This window comes from Lepidothrix coronata, unplaced genomic scaffold (genome assembly GCF_001604755.1).
Source record: "Lepidothrix coronata isolate B3197 unplaced genomic scaffold, Lepidothrix_coronata-1.0 Scaffold20, whole genome shotgun sequence".
Taxonomy (NCBI): Eukaryota; Metazoa; Chordata; class Aves; order Passeriformes; family Pipridae; genus Lepidothrix; species Lepidothrix coronata.
The window spans coordinates 7,179,680-7,201,903 of NW_016690200.1; the positions used below are offsets into that span (position 1 = coordinate 7,179,680).

The 22,224-nt window shown below is 49.0% G+C and overlaps 1 protein-coding gene across 4 annotated transcripts in view; it reads right to left on the reverse strand.

Annotated features, from left to right (window-relative positions):
* Positions 1-22,224, reverse strand: part of PLXNA4 (plexin A4) — a 449,429-nt gene that overhangs the window by 420,066 nt on the left and 7,139 nt on the right. For all 4 annotated transcript variants that reach the window (XM_017807798.1, XM_017807799.1, XM_017807800.1 and 1 more), the window contains exon 2: positions 901-2,163. In XM_017807798.1, the coding sequence (XP_017663287.1) occupies positions 901-2,079 (1,179 nt within the window). In that variant the 5' untranslated portion in view covers positions 2,080-2,163. The remainder of the gene's footprint in view (positions 1-900; positions 2,164-22,224) is intronic.

Genomic DNA, 22,224 nt, shown 5'->3' on the forward strand with positions numbered 1-22,224 from the left:
GAAAGCGCTCTGGCGTTCCTCATATTCCCTTTTCTCAGACTTGAACTTGCCTCTCACTTGAAAGAGCTAATTAAGGCCGGGAATCAAAGCCCGGAGAGGCAGCTCTTCCAGCCCGGCTCAGAGCCGGCCCTAACGCCCATGCCTGTGCCTGCTATCAAAGCCAGCCCCGGGCTGGAGGGGCTGAGGCACATTCCTGCCACGACACTCGAGTGAACCGACAGAATAAACCAAGACAATTTCCTCAGACCGTTTGTAGGTCAGCTCGACCAGCCTCTTCCCCAATCCTGCCCTTAAATCTTGCGGTATTTAATCCTTGATCTGCAGCCAGGCCTTAATTTTTCAGAGCAGAGGCGACGAGGAGCTGGCTGGAGACCGGAAGGAGAGGGGCTTTGATGGTTAATGACCAGTGCTCCTCAGCCCTAGAAGAAATGAAGCCCTGGCTTCACAAAGCTCCCTGAATAAATCCTGCTTCAACTCCAGCCCAGGGAAGTAAAACTACACCAGTGCACACAGAAAACGGCAGAAGCCGTTGACACTCTAGGCTGGTTTAGGTTTGAGCCAAAAGCATGCTTTAGGTCAAAATTATTTCACCCCTATGATTTGCACAGTGAAGTAATTCCAACAGGCAAATTCCTCCTGAAGTTTTCAAGGCCCCTTGGTTTAGCTCATCAGCAAACACAGCACATTTGTTGATACCTTCATTAGCTTGTCCATGGGCAAACTGAGGTATGAACCGGTTAAATTAGGTGGTGTGGTGAGCTGGAGGCAGAGCCAGGACTGGGACAAGGCAGTCCCAGTTCCTTGGTCCCTGTTTTAATGGTTGAGAAACATGGTTATCTGAAGGCAAGACCTGTGAGCACACAAGGAGGTAAAGTTTGGGTGCTGAGGGGCTTCACTTACCGCACTGCTACAGGGAATGTCCTTGACTTTGAGCCAGGCCAAATCTAACGTCCCCTCTCCCCTGTAGCAGGACTGCAGTCTGTCCTTGATGCGGTCGTTGATCTTTTTCAGGACAAAGATGCAAAGAGCAGACTCATCCAAGGACTTCATCTTCCTTTTCTGCCCCTTGGAGAAGACTGTGAAGAGGATATCATCCTCAGGGCCAACCTCCAAAGACCTGGCCAAGATGGCTCCAGCCTTAGACAAGTAGGCTGCCTGGAGCAATCTGTATTCCACCCCGTTCTTCTCACAGCCAATGGGCACCTCCACATAGGAGTTAAAGGCTGTGTCCTCCTTACAAAGCCGGACCAGCTTGGAGGTGTAAACCTGCTCCTTCGTGGTGGAGCCAGGTGGAGAGATCATCTCAGGCTGCAGAGTCAGGAAGTAGACAAAGTTCCCGCTGCTGAAGCCATAAATGTAGTAGATATCGAAGTCAGGGATGATGGTAAAGGTGTCTGAGGGGATCTTGATCATAGAGGCCACAAACTCATCATGAAAGACATATGCAAACATCCCATCCGCCTCGGAGTTCTTGGTGAGCTTCCTGCTGGAAATAGTGGGGAAATACTCCGGTTTCCCGTCCACGGCGGTGGCGATGAACAGCTTGTCATCCATGTTGCTGTAAGAAACAATGACTCCAAAAACAGAGCCACTCTCATTCACCCCAGAGAGATAATGCTCCTTCTTGTGGAAGGGCTCCCCGAGCTTGAAGAGGTCATCCAGCCTCAGCAGCTTGCAGATGCCCTGGTACAGACTCCCACAGGCTATCAACCGATTCTCCTTGTAGTCTATGAGGAGCATTTTGTTTATGTTGTTGGTGGGTGTCAAGGGTTCGTTGCAGGTTTGGACTATCCTGGGCGGATAACACTTGGGATTGTCGTCATCAGGACCAGTCTCGTGGGTCACCAGGACCTTCAGGTCACTGGAGAGTTTGTAGATCCTGTTGACGGCCCCCAAGTAAATGTGCCCAGTTCTTTCGTCCACCACCAAGTGGTTGAAGTTTCCCTCTGCTTGTTCTCCAGTGAAAGTGATGAAGGGCCTCTTTGGATGGGGTGGCTGCTGTCTGGCAAGAGGTGACACTGTGGTGGACAGCAGGAGGTGAGAAACCAGGCAAGTCCATTTCCACATGGCCGGTGACATGATTAGAGAGGTTTGTATTCCCAAGGGAACAGGATTAAAAGCAGTAAAATTCTTCAAAACACCAATTCCCCGGCAGATTTTGTCCTACAAGCAAAGCAAAAAGAAAACAAAAGTACATTACTATGGAGTATTCCTTCCTCCTCCCCCCTTCACGACCATGCCATCATCAGAGCTTATTTAATTGCTAATCCTCCCTTTCTGAGCTCTCTACTTAAAACCAACACAAAGGGAGCCCTCCTGAAAGAAAAGATGCTGGTAGAAAGAGCAGAAATCACACAGCAGAGTCATAAATCAGCACCCTTTTCCTCTCCATCACTCACACACGTGCCCCACGGTGCAGCACAAATATTCCCTGGAAGCCAGAGAGGTGCAGAAGGCTCGTGGTGGGAACATCAACCAGCGTTGCTGTTTGCACTGCCAATGTCAACCCAACTGTGTATTTGCTGTCTGAGACACCAGAGCTGGAGAAGGATTATTATCCCGCTCTTCTGGATGAAGGACTGAAGCCTAGAGAAGGTCAGGGCCCTGCCTGCAGGGACAGGTCCAGATGGATGCTGAGCTCTTCTGCAGCCCTTGGAGTTTGCCGGGAAAAAGCCAGCCCTGGCCTGACATTAACATCCTTCCAGGGAGACCTCGGTCCGGAATGGCCCTGTTTGAACAGGATCTCTGGGGCTTCCAGATCAAAGCTGCCTCATGCTGGTCCAGCCTGGAGTACAGACACAGGAGCTATGCTGTGCCAGCTGTCACAGCCACATCTACGAAGGGCAGGTGGCCAAGCACAGAGCAAACTGAGCACTGGGTCTCCTCCCTCCCCTGGGTTCTCACCACGAGACCACTCTCCACTCACTTCACAGCCAAGAAAACATCATCCTGAAGAGAGATACAGCTCCCCTGGGAATCTCAGGTGACTGAGGAGAAAGGGGTTGCCTACCTATTAGCAGTAATAAAGTCTAAAGGGCCATGACGTGGGAAAACTAATGACCCAAGGACCAGCCTGGTGATTTTCCAAAGAGCAGCATGATTGATACCTTGCACCACTCAGTCTCTTAAAATTTCCCAAGTTTTAACCAGGGTGTGCGAGCAGTATGGGGTTCAAACAGCCTCTGTAATTTGTTGAGCACATCACCACACCCCATGGCAACACATCTTCCTGCTCAACACAACCATCTGCTCCCTTTCCCTTCACTTTTTTGGTTGCTTCTGCAACAAGAACAGCTTTGGCTTTTAATGGCCCCACAGAACACGTGGGAGATGGAGTCCTACCACCTCAGATGTCACAAGCCAAGCTCCTCAGGGAGTGCTGAGCACACAACTCTTGTCACTGGTGGCCAGGCTGAGGAGACAAATTTCTCCTCCCTCCATCCCACTTTAACATCCACATCAGAACTTCACAAAGCTGTCCTTGATCTTAAAAAGAGCACAAGGCAAACCCCAGCCCCGCTCCTGCAGGCCAGCGTCCCATCACCTCTGTCACAGAATAACTTTGCTGAAACCAGGAGTGATGACAGCCAGGCTGGCACAAGCAGGAGGTAAGGAAAAAATCACTGTTTGCAGATCCCAGCAGGGAGGAAGATGTGACACAGGTCTGGATTTGCAGCTTTTTCAAATCTATGCAGCTCTGCTAACGCCAGCAGGACTGAAAAATTTCCTTCAAGAAATAACAAGAGAGAATAAATCCCCCATTCTTTTGACCTGTAGGCTGATTAGATCTGATAGTGGAAAGGATAAGTCTGGGCTTGTAGAGCAGCCACCACTTTTATGCCACCCTGAATATTTCAAAATTCTCACAGCAGCCAGAATTTCAAAGCTGTCGTATGATCACCTTCACCTCCCACTGCCCTCCCAGCCACAGCAGCCGCAGGCATTGGACGGATGATGGACAAAGGTCATCCCACATTTACTTTAGGCATGTTTACCCTATTCTGCTCTGCCTTTCTGGTCAAGCAAATATTTAATAAAATCAAGCTTATACTGCAGAGTTTGCAAGACTGCCTTGCAGGCTCTGCAGGGACAGGCAGGCTGGTCACGTAGGCTTTTAATAACCTTTAATATGATAGATGGAGCAGGGGTGGAACGAGCTCCCCCCCCACACAACCACTCCTCTTTCAAAAGAGCCCCTCCTTGGGAGAGCAGCAGAAGAGGGAAGCTGTCCCTGTTTGAGTCCTGTGTTCAGAAACATCACGTGGTGACCCTGAACACCAGCCCCTGTCACTTATGAGTTATGATCCATGTTTCTAACACACTGGCATGATCGGGAACTAGACAGATATAGGAAGAAATTATTCTTTTCAAGTACTAAAAAGATAATTTTTTTTACCCCAACATTTTGCTGTATTTTGCTATATTTTGCTCTTCTTTTCAAGTACTAAAACCATAATTTTTTTACCCCAACATTTTGTTATATTTTGCCATATTTTGCTCTGCAGAGTCAGCACAGTTGCAGGGCAATGGAAACTGTCACAACCCAGAGACTGAAGAGGTAAGGAACAGCCCCTCTCTCCAAGAGGAGACCTCTGCCCAAAGGTCATCACAGCACCAGGACAACAGCACCTGCAACAACAGGAGGAAATCTGCCCATTAAAACAAAAAGCCAACACAAAAGCAGAAGAGACACACTCCAGACATGAAGTCTTCAAGGCCCAAGTAGGTGAGAATCGTTTTGAGGTGAGACTATCACTCCTAGAGGAAGGGAATGGCAAGGAAAACCTTCTTGGTCCCTCCCAACCCAAACCATTCTGTGATTCCTCCAGGGAAAGAGAGCAAATTCGACCTGGAAACCAGAGACACCTGAGTGAGAAACTCCAGGAAGGCTGGATGAGGAGTCCCTTTAGTAGCAGACAAGGACACTTCAAAAATACTGAAACTCACGGAGGAAGATGCTCACCTGGAGAGAAAAGGGTATCAACAGTGTGAGAGCACCAATAACCACCAAGCACACACAAGAGCCTTTTGGGACAAAGCAGGGAGAGCAGAACCCTTGGGCTGTCTTTCCATTTTCCATCAGCCATCTGAGTGGCTCCAGGAGCAGGATTTTCCCTCTGTACATTCCTCTCCCATCTGCTCGTGCTGTTTGCCCTGCACCCTCTGTCCTGGAGCACCAGTCAGGCCTTGAGCCTCTCAGGGCTATAATTTATAATTTGGCTCAATTAATAAATAACAGCAGAGGTCAGGGGCAAGGAGGCCTGGATGTTTAACTTGCAGAATAGAGCAGGTTTAGTACTACCCCTGAGAGGATGCACTAAGGAGAATTACCCATGTCTGGATAGCAGAAAACACAGCAGCTGGGAAGACAAGTAGTCCAGTGGCACAGACATACCCAGCCTCTTAGGCTGCTCAAATTACAAGAGAGTAATTCTATTCTGAAAACAAAGCATATAAACCAAAGGCCTCAGCCAGCAGGCAGTGGGGTCTGGGCTTAAGTTCTGAGCTGGGTATTTCCAAAATAAACCCAGACTGCCTTCCCACAATGACCAGGCTCACTGGCCTTTTCCACCAGCGATGCCATGACCCACCATGTAGGGTTCCTGTGTGAGATCAGATCACCCTTCTGCTGTCTGCTACAACAGCCTCTTCACCAGCACATTCAAGGTCCCTGGGAAGGTCACAGAGCAAATCCAGCTCTTTTGACAGTGTTCCATCCATGGTCGGAGGAAGATCTCAGAGGCAGCTCCCACAGAAGGTCTCACACCTTCTGTGGAACTGGAGGCTCAACTTCATGGCTTGGAAATGACACATTCCCCATAGGATGCCTTGAATTCCCAGAGTTTGGATTAAGAACTGTTTTCCTCCTGAAGGACAGAAAGTTATGACGCTGCCCCACAGTGTGGTTACATTTTTAGTGCTATTGGCCATTCCTAGCAAAGGGTAGAGACCACTGAGTTAGAGGATTCTGCTCAGGGCTCTCCAGGACACAATTCCAAGACTCCAAAACATGCAACTCTGTGGTAAATAGGTGGAGCACCTGGACAAGAAAAGTTCAGATGTGAAAAAGCCTAAGAGGATTAAACTTTCCTGACTTCTTTTAACTCTGGTTATTAGATGGGAAAGTTAGGGAATGATAAATATATCCTCAAAATGCAGCAGGTTTTAAGGGGACAAAGTCAAGAAGGAAGAGCTATGGATAAGGAGGTAAGAATAGATCAGGAATAAAGAGGACACAAAGGACTGATCTGTCAGCTGAGAGGAAGGGAAGGTCTTGGGAGAAGTGTACAGGGAAAGAGGGAAATGGGACATTCAGTTTTTGACTGACAATCTCACAAAAGCCATGGTCATGTCCCTGTACTAGAGGCTGGAACAAATCCACCCCACTCCAATGACAGGTCCTGAAAGGAACATGTCACTGAGTGAACATGGGAGACAACAGCATCTCCCCATTTCACTCACACACACACACACAACCCTCCTGCCACCAAAGCTGGCAGACAGAGTCACGTCACCAGGTGCCCTGCCAGGGTCACACATTGGCAGCAGGGACACTGCAATGTCAGCAGCGTGAGGAGTCACATGGGAGAGCCTGGATACAAAAAGCCATGGAAGAAATCCCACCCTGGGTCCACCTCCAGCCAGGGGCTCCAGAGCAAAAAAACACATCAAAACCTAGAACACAAAAAAATGTGCTGAAAAACAGGGGAAGAAACCCCACCATGTCGTTCTGTACAGTGGGTCTGGCACAACCCAGTGTCCCACGGCTGGTGGGATGGACTCAGGGAGTTCTCCACCAGGCAGCACCTGGCTGGAGGAAGCCAAGAGCAGCCAGGACTCAGGGACAATTCCAGTGGCACGGGTTGGGCGGTTAATGAGGCCCAGCACTAATCAGGCAGCACGCTCCTCTGTTTACTTTTGCTGCACTCAGGCACAGCCATTCATTTCCCGGGATGCTGACGAGGCAGACGCCCAGAGCCGGAGCCAGCACAGAGCAATTCAGCACCAAGTGCAGCTACACAATCCTTTTAATCTCATCTAAAGACTTTTTTTCATGGCTTCCTTTAATAAACCCTGATTACCATGGATAGAAGCTTTTCTTTGGGAGCCAACACGGCGAGAAAACTCATACAGAGACATTGTCAACAGCTTCCCCAACAAAGCCCGGCTTCTAACTTGAGCTAAATCCTTTCTAACTTGGCCTAAATCCTTTCTCCCTGAACTCACAACCTGTCCAAGCTGAAGGTAAGTCTCTCTTTGAGGACATCCCACACCAGAGCATCTTTTCTTCAGAGCTCCCCGCAATGAACAGATCCCAGCGGAAGCTGCAGCTTGTCCCAAATAAAGAGATTAATTTCAGGAGTGGTTTGTTTGCAAGGGAATTAAGCTACAGCAGGACAACACAGCCTTCCCTCATCACACAGATTATTCTCCTCAAGCACTCAGATGCTGCCCATCACCTTGTTACCTGTATCTGTGCCAGAAGAGTATTAAATGATGGGATTAACACACGCCATGAGTGGGACTTTTCTCCTTTTCTCCTGATTCCCCCATGTGATAAAATTGCATGTTGATGGTTTTCCTTCCTGCACTTCAGACTTGGTTGCCTATCAGCAAAAGCAGGTCAGAGCTGTGCTCCTCTGTGCTTGGAAGGGAGAGCAGAGAGGTTTAGTAATGATTTCTCAGTTCCTCCAGGAATTTGCTACAGAGACTCGAAAGAAAGAACACAAATATTCAGTGTCACAGAAATGAGAATGGAGTTTTGAGGTCACGGAAATAACCTACAAATCCAGAGACCGGAGTTAAACTCTCTTTTCTGGAGCAGACAGGGATGCTACAGAATCATGGAACATCCTGAGTTGGAAGGGACCCAACCTTCCAACAACAACACCCTCCATGACACAGGTAACAGTATTTTCCAGTCTCCTGAAAGCATCCTGAGGATAAATCTATTAAAATTATTGCTTCTCACAGTAACTGGGCAAATGTAAACCCCCAGACAATCAAACTATTGTAGCAGGAGCACAGAAGGTCACTGATTTTAACCAAACCATGCCACAACAGTGCCTAACTTGGTTGATGTACCTTCGGGAATGTGTGCATGAGATCAGACAGGTTCAAAGCACTGGTGAAAGTGAAGTATTGCCAAAATCCAGAGTGTCAGGTTGACTTCTGTCTCAAAGTCTCATTCTTTCCCCCAACAAAGTCACTGTACAGTCCTGGGACTCAGTTCTCCCCAGCACAAAGCTTTTCTCTGCTGTATTTCCCCGAAGTGCAGCTCTCAAGGGGTTGGCAGTGCCAAGTTGACCAAGAAGTTAAAACAGTGTGGGATATCCCTTTGGCCAGTTTGGGTCAGCTGTCCTGGCTGTGTCCTCTCCCAACTCCTTGTGCACCTCCAGCCTTCTCCCTGGCAGGGCATGAGAAGCTGAAAAGTCCTGGAGTTGGTATAAACACGACTTAACAAAAACTAAAACCATCAGTGTGTAACTAACACGACTCTCATACCAAATTCCAAACACATCATACCAGCTACAGGAAGGAAATTCCCTCTATCCCAGCTGAAACCAGGACAGCACTTCACAGTGAGGAGACCCTGCTCAGCTCTAGGCACAAAGAGGAACTAACACAGCCACTGCCCCTAAAGGAATGATGAGTATTGAAAAGAAAATGAACTGGGTTTCATCCCAGCAGGTCTCCCCACCCTGTGTGTCAATGACAGCATTTTAGGATTGCCTTTTCCTTCCTCAGAAGCAAAGCTTATGCTCACACATTCCATTCAAGGCTTTGGGGGTCTCTGAAGAGACCCCACGTGAAGTCTTTAAATTTTCCAGGTCTGGTTCAGGCAGGAGTCCTAAAACAGCAGGGAAGGGTCTCTGACCTCAGCTTTCTCCATGAGTCAGCAGGCAGCTGTTTTCTTGCTGGCTGAGGCTGCTCAGCACAGTTTATGTTGCATTGGATGCCAGTGGGTGGATGTTTCCCCCTGCTTGGCAATCTTGGGAAGATCTGTGAGACATAAGTCCTCTCTCTCAGGCTGAAGTCTTGTAATTAGCACTATATAAATCCACAAAGAGCCAAATCTCATAAGACAGAGACTGTATTTCAGCTTTCTCCTGAAAGCCTGGCAGAGAGAGTAACTCCATATTCACAGTGACTTTGTGATCACTGGATATTTGACTTTCCAGATCTACACGAGACACTGGCAAGGATAAAAGGTGGGACTTAAAGGGAAAAACAAAACCTTTAGACTTCGATCTACCGGTTGTTGGAGCACCAAGATCTATATTTGGAGGTGAGGAAACCAGTGGCAAAGAAGCCAGGAGAGAATCCCCAGACTCTGAGATTTCACAACATACTCAAAAGGCAGCTGGAGCAGGGTGGTCTGAGAGAGATGGGGTAAAGCATCAGGACTGGGAAAATCAGAAGTGATACCTGGATCATGGAACCACAGAATGGTTTGGGTTGGAAGGGACCTTAAAGACCATCCTGTCCCAACCCCCTGCCATGGGCAGAGACACCTTTCACTAGGCTGGGTTGCTCAACTCCTGGATGATTATGGGGAATAAAGTTTGTAAATAAAGCTTCAGAGGGATGTGAAGCCAGTGGGTTTGCAGCACAGGATCAGGCATTCTGCAATCCAGATGAGCTTCAGTTACCAGTGACCAGGGCTTGATGGTTCAGAGCAAATGAGAAGTTCCCCCAAATGAAGAGTTCACAACTGGCCAGGCCGAGGTGATCAATGCAGGGCACAGCTGTGTCCTCACAGAGAGCCAGGATCCCCAAGAGAAGGACCATCAATCCTGCAACTACACCAAACCTTGCAGTCAGAAGCAGGCTGGGCACACAGCAGGAGTAGGAACATAAAGAAAATGCTGTTAACAATACTGTACTGCTGGGAGGAAAGAGTCAGAGGTGTGGTAATTTCTCTTCAGTGATGCAGAGTTTGCAGCAGAGGCGAGAACAGAGTCTCCCTTTGTGCTTTACTCAGCATAAAATTTCCTCCTTTCATTTATGGCAGGTATCCAGCCCCTTTTGGAGCAGCAGCAGCCACTAGCTATGGATGGGGCCAGGGAAAAGATCTGACACAGCAAATTCTTCATCTCAGCTTCTCATGTGAGCTGCTAAAGAGAGCAGAGGAGTGAGTCCCATAAAACAGGGGTGGCTGGACCATCTCAAATCCCAGCCAGCTCTCCAGTCCAACACACACATCACCACCACTGGGAAGGAGCAGTGCTGAACCAACATTTGCTCTCCCAAACCTAAAAGAAAGATTCAGTTTACTGCAATCATTAGCAATATTTTTACAGTGGCATCTGTACTGGAGATTAAGGGGAAAAAAAATATTAGACACCTCCTTGTTTTATTTTCTCTTTGCACTTCCTGACTCTGACCAAACTCCTAAATGCTTCTGAGGGAGGGTTTAGGCATCCATGAACCACCTGGGCAGACATGTTATTTTATCACTCTGCCTTCTGTGTAACACCTATTCCAGCAACTGGTCTCTGTCTTTCAGCCCTCAAGAGGTCAGATGAGGTCAGATGAATCTTCTTCCATGTTTCTTTAACACCCGGGGCAAGTAGGTCCCAATGTGGTAGTTCCAAACTTGCACATGTCAGCTGAAGTAAACTACTTCTGCTGTCTCCAGGGGCTTGGAAAGACATCTTGAAGAGGTGTCAGAAAGCTGACTAGTCCATATTTCTGCCCCAAAGCTCCCCCTCCCAAATTCCAGACATCTTCTGCAGATATGAGATTGCTACAGAGCACAATCTCTTCTCTACAAGCAAAACAATACAGCACCAAATAGGTATTTTTTGAACAATAGTAATCTACTGCATGCTTTTCTTGGCTTTCCCTTCCAAAGATAATAAAAACTGCATTACAATTGTTTATAATTTTTAACCATTCTGACATAACAATGCTTTTTTGAAGTTCCAAATGAAGCAGGGCTCAGAGCAGCTGCTGTGCTCAGAGCAAGACTCTCCCTGAGAAGAAACTACCAAGATCAGACCAAACAAGAGATGTCCCCTTCAGAGACTCCCCCTCAGAGCATTTTGGTTAAAAGCTTCTGTCCCCACTTGAGTTGGATTTTTTCAGCAGGCTGAAGGGCAGCTGAGCTGCCCCCAGATCCAAAAGACAGAGGCAGGGACAGGGCTCTGATGGAGAGCCCCGTGTTTGCCCAAGCAGGGACATCCAGCTGAGACACAATTTCCAGCCCAGCAGCAGCGCTGGGGATGGACTCCCCTCCCTGTGCTGAGCTGTGATGAGGCAGTGTGGGCACAGCCCTGATAAGCAGCAGCTTTGTGAAGGTTTCAAGGGGGAAAAAAATAAAATAAAAAGCAGTCTGACATCCATCCCACCACAGTCCCGTGATGTCCCTTTTTACACATGACACAGGATGACCACAACAGGCACTTTCAGCAGAGAATCAGCAGCAAAACTCAAACCCCCATTCCAAAAATAAATACTTGAATAAACTAATACTAAGTGTTGCTGTTAATTTTCTCTTCCAGTGACTTTGTCACAGCAAGGCAGGACAAGCCCAGCTTCTGCCAACACACACAAAGGCCAATGGGATGTTATTCTTAGAGCCCTGCCCGGCTGTTGCTGCAGGATAACTAGTTCCAAATCATGCTGGAGAGTCTCGAGATACTGCTGAGCTGGACAGGCCACCTATGGCCAGGATCAGAGACAGGCAGGAGACAGAGCAGTGCTCACATGGGTAAAAAAGATAATCACATGTTATGTTTGTTAACAAGCAGATTAGAAGAGAGCTGCTGTATACACACACACACACAGGCTGTTTTTGCAGGGAGGTACACAAACCCATCCTGTACCGAATGCAGACACATTTATTTTTGCACAAAATTATGTAATTCCAGTGCAGGGGACTGTGTGCATGCATAATTCCAGCCAGCATTAGCAGCAACACCTAGAGCTCAGGTTGGCTGACATGTTCCGTGCCAAGGCTCAGTTTTAAGGTCCCAATTACTTTGACAGACCTGAGCCACTCAGGGGACCTTTCCCTGAGCTCGGTGTCTGCCTGGGGCTGACATGGCCGTGGAAAGCTGCATTCACAATTACTTGGGCAATGCTGAGGACTAAATTAGGAGAAAAGTTTTAGCAAGTTACTGATTTTAATTTTTTTTTTTTTGCTATATTTGACCTCAGTTGTATTCTTTCCACTGCCTTGCTGGAAAGCTGCCATGCTTTGGAGCAGGTAGTAAAAACTGGGAGGGTACTTCCCTTCTGGGCATGATAAAAGTCTGTCTGAATTTCGCCAAGTTAGAGCATCTAATAACATATATAATGCAAGGAAAGATTTTGCCTTTTCCACTGGTCCTAGGATGGATCAGACAGCACTTGGGCTACCAACATAGGAGGAGTAGGACATGCTCCTGATGAGCAACCTGGCCCAGTGGAAGGTGTCCCAGCCCATGGAAGGGGATTGGAACAAGATGATTTTATGATCCCTTGGCTGCCAGCTCAATCCCAAGATTCCCACAGCAGAGTCTCAGTCCCCTGGTTCCTTTCAGTAAGTTAAATGTGGTGCTTAATATATAATTTATCATACAGTTATATGAGATATAATACATAATATAATATATAATGTGTTATAGATCACATATTATATGCAATATATAAAATGTAGCACGTAGTATAGAGTATATAACAGCCCAAGCTGGGTACCTCCAGGATCAGGAGCAGCAGCCCTTATTTAGAGATTATTCCCATATATCTTAAATCCACATGGATGCCCTGGGAGCATGGAGTGGCACAGAGCCTGATGACATGAGGCTGCTGTTACTTTGCCATCCCACCACAGCTCACACCAGCACATCACACCTTGTCCCCAAAGGATCATTCCAGCTCCCCCCAGTAAAATAACACGTTGCTGCTTGCAAGGGCAACCAGGAGCTCTTATCAAGGTGTCCATCCTAAGAGCACAGCCCCACCTCCAGAATTTTCTGTGTAGGAACACCTCAGGGAGACAGAGGTCCAGCAGGATGAAGAGGAAGTGTCAGAGGCCAGGCTGGACAGGGATTGGAGCAACCTGGGAAAGTGGAAGTTGTTCCTGCCCATGGCAGGGAGTAGGATCTGGGTAAGCTTTAAGGTCCCTTCAACCCAAACCAGTCAATGATTCTCTGACTTGGCCAAGGTCACACAGAGCCAGCAAGACAAACACAGAGCTACAGCCCATGCTGTAATTCCAAGCTCAGTGCCACAGCAACAACTATTTTGCAGCACCAGGGGAACCTCCCTTGTCGCTGATTTTCTCTATTATCATCTCATCTGGTGCATGCTTGAGGAACACACATCCTAATGTCTCCAGAGTGACAGATTCCCATCAGTCTCAAACCCATCCACTGCACCAGCACTTTGCCAGCATCAGCAGAATTAGTGGCATTACACACTCGGGTGTCGTTGTTGGAACTGCTTTAAATAGTTCGGTGGTCACCATGTTCAGCTGGGCGTGTGGATGGATGCACCCAGGCTCTCCTGAACTGATAGGGCACAGAGTCCTGCTGCTGGCACCCAGCCTGTGGGGCTGGGAGAGGGAGGGAGGAGGTGTCTGACCAGGCCACTCTGCTGCTAAAGCTTTCTGCAATTTATCCCTGTGCTTCCAGCCTCGAGAGGAGACACTGCCAGGCTGCCATCAAGCAGTGGCACCGTGTTGGCAGCTTGCTGCTGCTGCTGCTCCAAAACACCCATACAAAAGGTAAAATCTCCCCTTTTCCTTCCATAAATATCTCCCCTGGGCCACTCAGACATGGATGGAAGCTGCAGGTGCCCTGCACTTCACAGATCTGACCCTTCGTTTGCACAAATCATGCCTAGTGCTAACAACAACCCAACAAATCACCCCAGAGCAGCCACAAGGAGGGTGATGCAATTGTTTTAGCTGTTTGCACAGCCTCATAATTGCAGATCCATCACCACAAAGCATTAGCTGTGTTAGCATAGGTGTTCCACAGAAAGCCCAGCACCAGAAAGGGTCACATGAGCCCATCAGTCTGCAAAAGACAGTTTATGGGTTAGTAACAACCAGGGGGTTCAGATCTGGGTTGTGCTACCCAGAAGAAAGTTACTTGTTTGCTTGGTCAGCTGCAAGCAAAACTCTAATTTCATCCAGATCCCAACACCATCTGCTTTGTTCATCTCTGCTCACACAGGCTAAAGGCACCTGTGGCTGAGACAAGGGGTGTTTTCAGTGTGAGAGGTGTGGAAAGGTCATCTCTGTTCATAAAATCCTGCTCATAGGAAATGGAGGCCTTGATAACACACAGGTTTTAAGACCTGAAGAAACACTATAAAGCAGCTGCTCAGGTGTTGAAAGAGTAAGACCCACAGAGGACTGGATCCACGTGCAGTCCAGCCCCCCCAAGCCACACTGCAGAGGGCAAGCCTGCCCTCCTGCTCCCACTCATCCCTCTCTCCAAAACAGGACTTGTTACACTCTTCCCTCACCCCACAGAACCCCACAGCTGCACTTTGAGTGTCACACAAGTCTCAAATGCTGTAAAAAGCTGTAGACCTGTGCCCATGCACCTCTCCCCTCAGGGATGTAGTCACAGCTGTTCCCACACACTGTAGGATCATCCTCCCTGCTCATGGAAAACATCATCTGTGCTCTAGCCCCCAGGGGTAAAGGGCTGGAGGACACAGTGCCTTGTCCTGGCTCCTGCATGACCTGGACACACAGTTTGGGGCCAGCTGGGCAGGTTTGGGTGGCTGCAGTTGGATTTTAATGACATGAGGCATCCACTCAGATGGGAGGCTGGGCTGAAATTTGCCCTTCATTCAAGTTAGAACCTGTAACTCTTTTGTTTTGACTAGAGGAGAAAAGGCAGATGGGAAGAGGGAGGGAAATGAAGTTTGGGTTGTTGGTGGTGGCATCAGGGTGAATGTCACATTGGTCTGTACCTGGTGCTCTTGGGCTTTTCGGGACAGACCCGAGGAGTGCATCCAGGGGCCACTTCTGGGCTTTTCTACTTATTTTAGCCTAGTAAAACAAAAACATAGTGATAAACAGAAAAAAAGGACTTCTCCAAGAAGAAGGGCTTTTGGCAAGGGCATGGAGTGATAGGACAAGGGGGAATGGCGTTAAATTGAAAGAGAGCAGGTTTAGATCAGATGTTAGGAAGAAATTCTTTCTTATGAGGGTGGGGAGGCCCTGGCACAGGTTGCCCAGAGAAGCTGTGGCTGCCCCTGGATCCCTGGAAGTGTCCAAGGCCAGGTGGGATGGGGATTAGAGCAACGTGGGATAATGGAAGGTGTCCCTGCCCATGGCAGGGGGTTGGAACCAGATGATCTTTAAGGTCCCTTCTAACCCAAACCATTCTCTGAAAAATCAACAAGTCCACGTAGCAATTCCCTTGGCCAGACTTTCTGTGTCAGTGTCAGCAAACACGACTGGGAGCACGGCACCAAACCACACTGCAGCAAATCCATGGCCATGGCTCACCACCCCAGGGGCACACCAAACCCTGCCCTGTCCTCTGTGTGTCTGCAGCGACTAGGAAATCCCCAGCAGCTGCCTGCAGGAGGGAGCCCACAGCCCACAGCTGTGCTCCTGCCAGACACCCAGCGCTGAGATAAAAAACTCAGCGGCAAACACAGGTGTAAAATTGCAATTCAATGGGTTATTAATAACAAGACATTTCTCCTCTGTGGCCATCTGCATCCCATACACCCCCATTAATCTGGCACTTTCCTCTCCCAGTTATAACTCTCTCTCAGCCTCTCATAATTCCCTTTTTTCCTCTGCCTTCAAACCACGCAGGAAGGTAACGCTCAACAGGCGGTTTCCCCGTGACAGCCCGTGCAGACAGACATTGTGCCAAGCACCACGAACTCAGAGCAGAGGTTGTTCTACCAAGGTGCCAGAAATAATACAAATAAACTCTTCTTCTCTCCCTGGCTTTGTATCTGCAGCTCCCACACATCACTACCAGCAGAGCCTTAAGACTAAAACAGGCTGGGGCCTACGTGGCCTGAATTTATTCTGGAAATTTATCTCTTCTTGTTGAAAGCTCTGTGTTTGCTTGATCTTCCTGCCTTCCAAGTCCTAGAAGTGCCACATGTTGCACAGCTGGATTCCTGACAAAGAAAGAAAACAGGAGGGAAGAGAGAAGAGATATTATATATATATATATATTTATATATATATATACATGAATGCAATGGCCGAGGGTTTCAAAAGTCGCCTGTGAACTTCAACAAAGTAGCTTCAACTATCTGCAAGGGACCCATGAGCAGGAAGAACTGAGCTCTTGAGCTTCCAAAAATCTGCTCTCCACAGGTAGAAGAGGAAGGAAAAGGAAATGAGGCTCCAAAGGACTTGCTGCTATGAAGGTGCTCAAGACCAGCTCTTGCAGGAAAGGATTTGCAGCAAAAACCGTATCAGGGAAGGCTGGAGATAAGACAGCCAGGAGGAAGAAGGACAGATCTGTGTGGCAGTAAGGAAAATGATGAGGATTTTTAATTCTCAAACTTGCTGGGGTGTGACTACTTAAATAGTAATGTGTTTTCCCAGCTCCAGGAGAATTTGTAGCAGGGGAATATCCCTGAGCTCCAGCATAGCTCATGGACCCCCACACACATGGGCAGCAACATCCACTTCCAGTGTGACAAGTCATGTGTAAAGCACAGAGAGCCAAAGGGAAAAAAGTCTGTTCATCTTGAGCAGCATTAAAAAAAAAAAAATCACAGCAAAGGAGAAAATGAAGAAAATGTTATTTCCTTTGAAATGGAGTATTGCACTCTGTAACAGGAGGGAGAGAAAAAAAATCAAACCCAAAGTGAACCAGAGATTCAGTTCATAAACACAAGAGAAGGTCAGCTTCCTCCTCACCAATAACTCAGTCCCACAGGAATCCAGCTTGGTATTTGATATAGGGCAGATATTTGATTCCTTCCTCTGCATGGGGAGGCAGACACACACATCCTCCATCCTCCATCCACCTTCCCCACCACGTCCCAGCCCTGCCATGGGCCACCTCGGGTCCCTCCTGCCAACCACCCTGCTTCAGCAGCAGCATAAAGCAGTGTAAAATCCTCTCCCTCCTAATGCTGGGCTGAGGAAGGGATTATTTTTCCCTGTGTTTGAGAACAGGCAGTTGCTGTAAAACCTTCTGCCTCAGCCCAGCAACAGCGAGACCTTGGGAGAGGCTAATTATGGGTGGTGAAATAAGTCACCCACTGGCAGAGAGCAGTGGAGAAGAGACAGGAGAGCACAAACCTGCACCTGGAGACCTTTTTGCTTATTATAAAATAAAGCTGATTCTGCTGCCTGTGTTACCAGGGAAGAAGAAGCAAGACAGGAGAGGAGACAACCCCCAAGTGAAACCAAGAAGCAAATAACCGAGAGAAAAGCCTTCAAGCATCGCACTGTAACTTTTACATAACCTCGTGCAGGTATGGAAAAGCAACAAAATTATCCTCCAGACAAACACCTGGAAAAGAGGGGAAGCAGAGCAGGAAAGGAGCCTGTGTGGCCAGCAAGACTGTTAATGGAGGAAAATATGGACCAAAGCATCCTGTGCATCGACCAGCGGGAGCCACAGAGACGTTTGTGTGAGCAGGAGCCCGTGCACAGCCAAGGACTGGGAAAGCAGATTGTCACAGAGCTGCAATCTGTTGGGGATGTCCTCCAGGCTCGTGGCACCTTGTGCTGCCCCACTTGAGTGCTCGTGGCCCAGCTCCAGCCGAGCCACTTGGAGGGATGAGAAGCAGTGTACAACCTTCATCCCCCACCCCTGACAGTCCCCCAGAGATCCTTTTGCCATCAGCAGAGCCAGGACCAGCACCTTCTGAAAAGCATTAAAGCAGCCAAGCTCAATGGAGCCACATTCCCAGACACAAAGGTTTGTCCAAGATTGCTCTATTCATTCCCAGTTCTGCGGCGGAGCAAAACCTCAAACTCTTTCCTTTCTTCCCTCTCCTTATTACAGGCTGGAAAACATCCCTCTCCCACCAGCGTCTGACCAAGGAATGCTGGAGAAAAAAGGAGAACTGGGCTTGTCCTAAATCCCTCCCAACTCTGGCTTGTGTAGAAAGGCTGCTCTGCCTTCTCCAGAAATCTGGACCTGCAAAACCTTTCCTGAACTGTGAGGGGAAACTTGGCAGTGATCTGTGAGAAGTGCAGGGTGAACAGATTGGCATTTTCTAACCATGTGTAGTTTGCATTTGTGTGTAGCAATGTGCATATAAATGTGTATTTTTATGTATATGTATAAAACATACACATATATATAGATGGATGCACGTAGTTGTATTTAAGGAAAAAGAGGCCACAACTTCCACTATGAGACAACGAGAGAGCTGGAAACGTGCGGGCACCACGATGCAACTCAAATCTCTTGCTTAGACTTCAGGACAATCAAGGCTTCTTCTCTGAAATGAATGCAAAAAAGGGCTCAAACAGCTGGAAAAAGGGTGATGCATGTGAGAAACTGCCTTTTTTTTTTTCTTTGTGGCTCATGCATTGCAGAGTGTGTGTGTGTGTGTGTGTGATGAGTCAAAGTCTGAGGGCTGCCTTGTGTCAGCCATTGACTGTGCCAATGACAGCAGTTCCCGACAGCCTTTAATAACACCACTCACAAACTCCAGAGCAGGGGGAGGAAGATAAGGGGGGAGCAAAACGCTTCCCTTGCAGGCTGGTGCACAAACCATCCCCTCTGGTTGCCAAAATGTGTTACAGGCACCCGTTGATGGCTCCGTAATTGCAGCCCACGCTACAATGTGTTGCTCTAAGAGGCAACAGAGAGCACAGCCGGGAGAGGAACTTTGGGAACACGGGAGTAAAGGGGGGGGCCCTGTGGCCAGGAGGATGTGGGGATGCGCTGGGATCAGGTAGGGGTGGAGCAGGTGGTGCTTTGGGGGGCTCATCCCAGTGCAGCACAGGATACCTCCCCGTGTTCACACTGCAGTTCACACTGCAAACACCCAGGTTTGTACTGGGAAGCAATCAGGAGACAAGAAGTCATCTCTGCTTCCAGGCAGAATAGATAAAACAGAGAGAAATACATACAGGACACCTATGGAATACACAAATCCTGCTGCCCACCCGTGCCTTGATTCCCTTGTAGGAAGCGGGGAAATAAATCCCTACCAGGTCTCGTGGATGCTGGAATGTTCCTGGAAGGCTGGAAGGCTTGTGAAGATGCTAAAAATCCTCAGCTTAGTCCAGATTTGGAAAGCTTTGGGAAGAGCTTCGGAGTGCATCATGTTCTGATTATTTACTTCTCCAAGCTAAGGAGAGACCCACTTCACACACCACCTCCTGGAGAGGCGGAAAAATCAGGCGTGTAAAATAAGAAGGAAATGGGAATCGACTTGATAGCTCCTTCCCCTTCCTAATGGGTAATACTTACCTAATTAGGCCCGCTTGCCATCTCCTTTCCTTGCTTTCTCTGAGACATTATGCGGAGAGGAATTTGTCCTAAAAGTTGTTGCTTTCATTCGGAGGCGTCCCCTTGAGCTGTTTGCCTTGCTGAGGCAGGCAAGGGCAGCAGCTCCATCATAAAGGAGGAAAAAAAATCCCTCCTGAATGGCCCTGAGAGGTGGTTTAAGCATCCAGCTCCTACTGCTCATGGCTCACCTCTCTCACCTCCCTTCTCCATCCCTGACCCAGGCAGAGGGAGCAGCTCCAAGGGTGCCTCGAGCCTCCTGACCTTTCTTGGTCAAGGGGAGAAGCCCCTGCTCTCTGAGAGCCACCATGGAGTTCAGGAAGGGAAAGCCAGAGGCTGCAAAGATGTTCTGAGTCCAGTGGTCAAAATGAGTCTTCCCTCAGCAGGCTTTTGGAGAGAAACCTGGGACTGGATGATCCCACAGCTGGTGGGATCCAAGAGGACTCCCCCAGTCAGTCCCAAGTCCATGCCACCACTTGGATGACTTATCTCCAAACGCACATATCTAAGCAGCTGCAGCTCAGGGTGGAGAAAAAAGGGTGATAGAAGCAACACACAACCCCTCCAAACCCACATCAGCATGGGTGACCCTGCCAAAACACAGCCAGCTTTCCTTTCCCACAGTCAGCTTCCCTCTTTTACGAGAGGAGTAGGGGTTGGCACACGCAGGACATGCAGGGGCATCTCCCACTCCAGCAGGATTCTCCTGGACATCAGTACAACAGAGACAGTCTAAATGTGACCCTACCCTAACAACAGCTCTTGCAGGATGGGTTGCAGGAGTCTCTGGCACAGTGAGGGGTCAGCATTCACCCCCAGACTCCTACACTGGACCCTCATCCTTCCCTCCACCTCCAACCTGCACTTCCCAGGAAGGCCCCCCATCCCCCCCATCCCTGTTCTTGCACCTCAGATGTTTTTTCTCTTCCCCACAGGGAGCTCAGCTTCCAAGAAGGAAAATACAAAGCCCAAAGGGATTGACTTCAAGCAATGAAACGGGCTCTGCAAAGGAAGGTGTTTTATTCCTGCCAGAGGGAGTGCTTTAAAGAGCCTCCTTTTGTTTCCTCAAAGACTGGGGAAGGTGGAGACCTGGAGGAATTCAGGGAACTTCAACGGCCATGCTCTGCAAGCCACAGCAGAGATTCCCCCACGCCCAAGATTTTCCATACCCAGCATCCTGCGCTGGTCCAGCCATTCCTGCATCCCTCCCCACCCTGTCCCCTGGGAGAGCATCTGCAAGGACTGCAGGGAGAGCCCAGCCCTGCACCTGCAGCACCTGTGAGGAGGAGCTGAGCCATCCCCTGCAGCTGCACCAACCAGCCCTGAAACTTCACCTCTCAGTTGTTAATTCTGCATCAAGAAAATGTGTTGTTTTCCTTCTTTTTTTTTTTCCCCTTTTCCTTTCTTTTTTTTTTTCTCCCCACTAGGCAATTTCCAGGGAGCTGGGAGGGGAAGAAGAAAGAACTGCACAGCTAATCCCTGCTGCAGGCAAAACCAAGCCCTCCCCTGCCCCAGACAAAGAGGGAAAGCAGTTCCATTCCTCCCAGTGGCTCTGGACATCCCTCCATCCTCCCAGCCTTTTGTCCCCACCGAGCCACCCCTCTGCAGTGGCTGCAGCATCCTCAGGGCTGCCAGGGTGTGAAGAACAGCAGGAGGGAGGGAGGTTTCCTTGCAGAGCCACCTCTGCAGCACTTCCAGCTTCGAGGGGAAAGCTGAGAACCCGGTGGCTCCAGGCAGGGGACCCAGGAATCTGGCTTTGCATCCCTCCTGCACTGCCAGCTGTGCATTCCAAAACCAATGGATGTGTCCTGTATAAATCAGGTCCACTCAGGACCCTCTGCTGCAGCTCCCAGACAGAGCATTGCTCAGCACCCAGCCTACAGAACATACCCACTCCATCCATAGGGAGCAACAGCCCCAAAGTAGGATTTATCCCACACATGGCAGTTGGAAAGTGATGGTGAGGGCAGGCAGGGCGATATTCTGAGCATCACTTGGCCCTGTTTGGCATCTTGCAGGCATCCCTGGAGGGATGCCCAGCTCCAGGGGGGCTCAGGCAGAGCAGGACCCAGGCACAGGGAGCACCAGAGGAGCTTCCCCAGTTCCCAGCGCGGAGGGACGGATTTGCAGAGAGGCAGAGGGAGAAACTTCAGCAAACAACAAGGAGCAGCACAGGCAGAGATAAGAGAAGGTATTTACCAGGCAATCACTACAAGGTCCTGTGAATACAGTATTTGTGATGGATGAACAGACATATTATTACAGAACTTAATGCAAACCCTTTGCACCAAATGGTGACACGCGATTACCAGTTTGGAAATAACTAAGCTCATTATAATGAAACGCTTCACTCAAATCCCCCTCCAAAGGACGGATCCGACGGAGGAAGGAACCTGTGACGGGAACATACTGGGGGGATTTGTTTAACCAGATCAGCCTGCTGGGCCAGCACAGCATGGTTGTTTGCTTCCAGCATGGCTAAAAGCCTGGAGTGCTGGAGAGCTTAACCCACCATCCTGTGTGGACAGGGTGGGCAGTGTCCCACACCCAGCTCTGGGGTCTTCTTGGCACGACCAAGAGCTGAAAAGAAGCACCTTTCAATAATAAATAATAATGCTAACTCTGTGTTTCTATAGCAACTCATCACCATAGCAGCTCAGCGCAGGAGGAGAACTCAGAGCTCATCCTGCCGTCTTCAGGGTGACGAGGCAACTGCCCTCCTGGAGGTGGCTTCAGTGGTGGGGCTTAAATCAAGAATTCACCCTCCAGATTGTCTCTGAGCACTGCCCCCCCCCCGGGAAGCTTTCTAGGAGGGGGC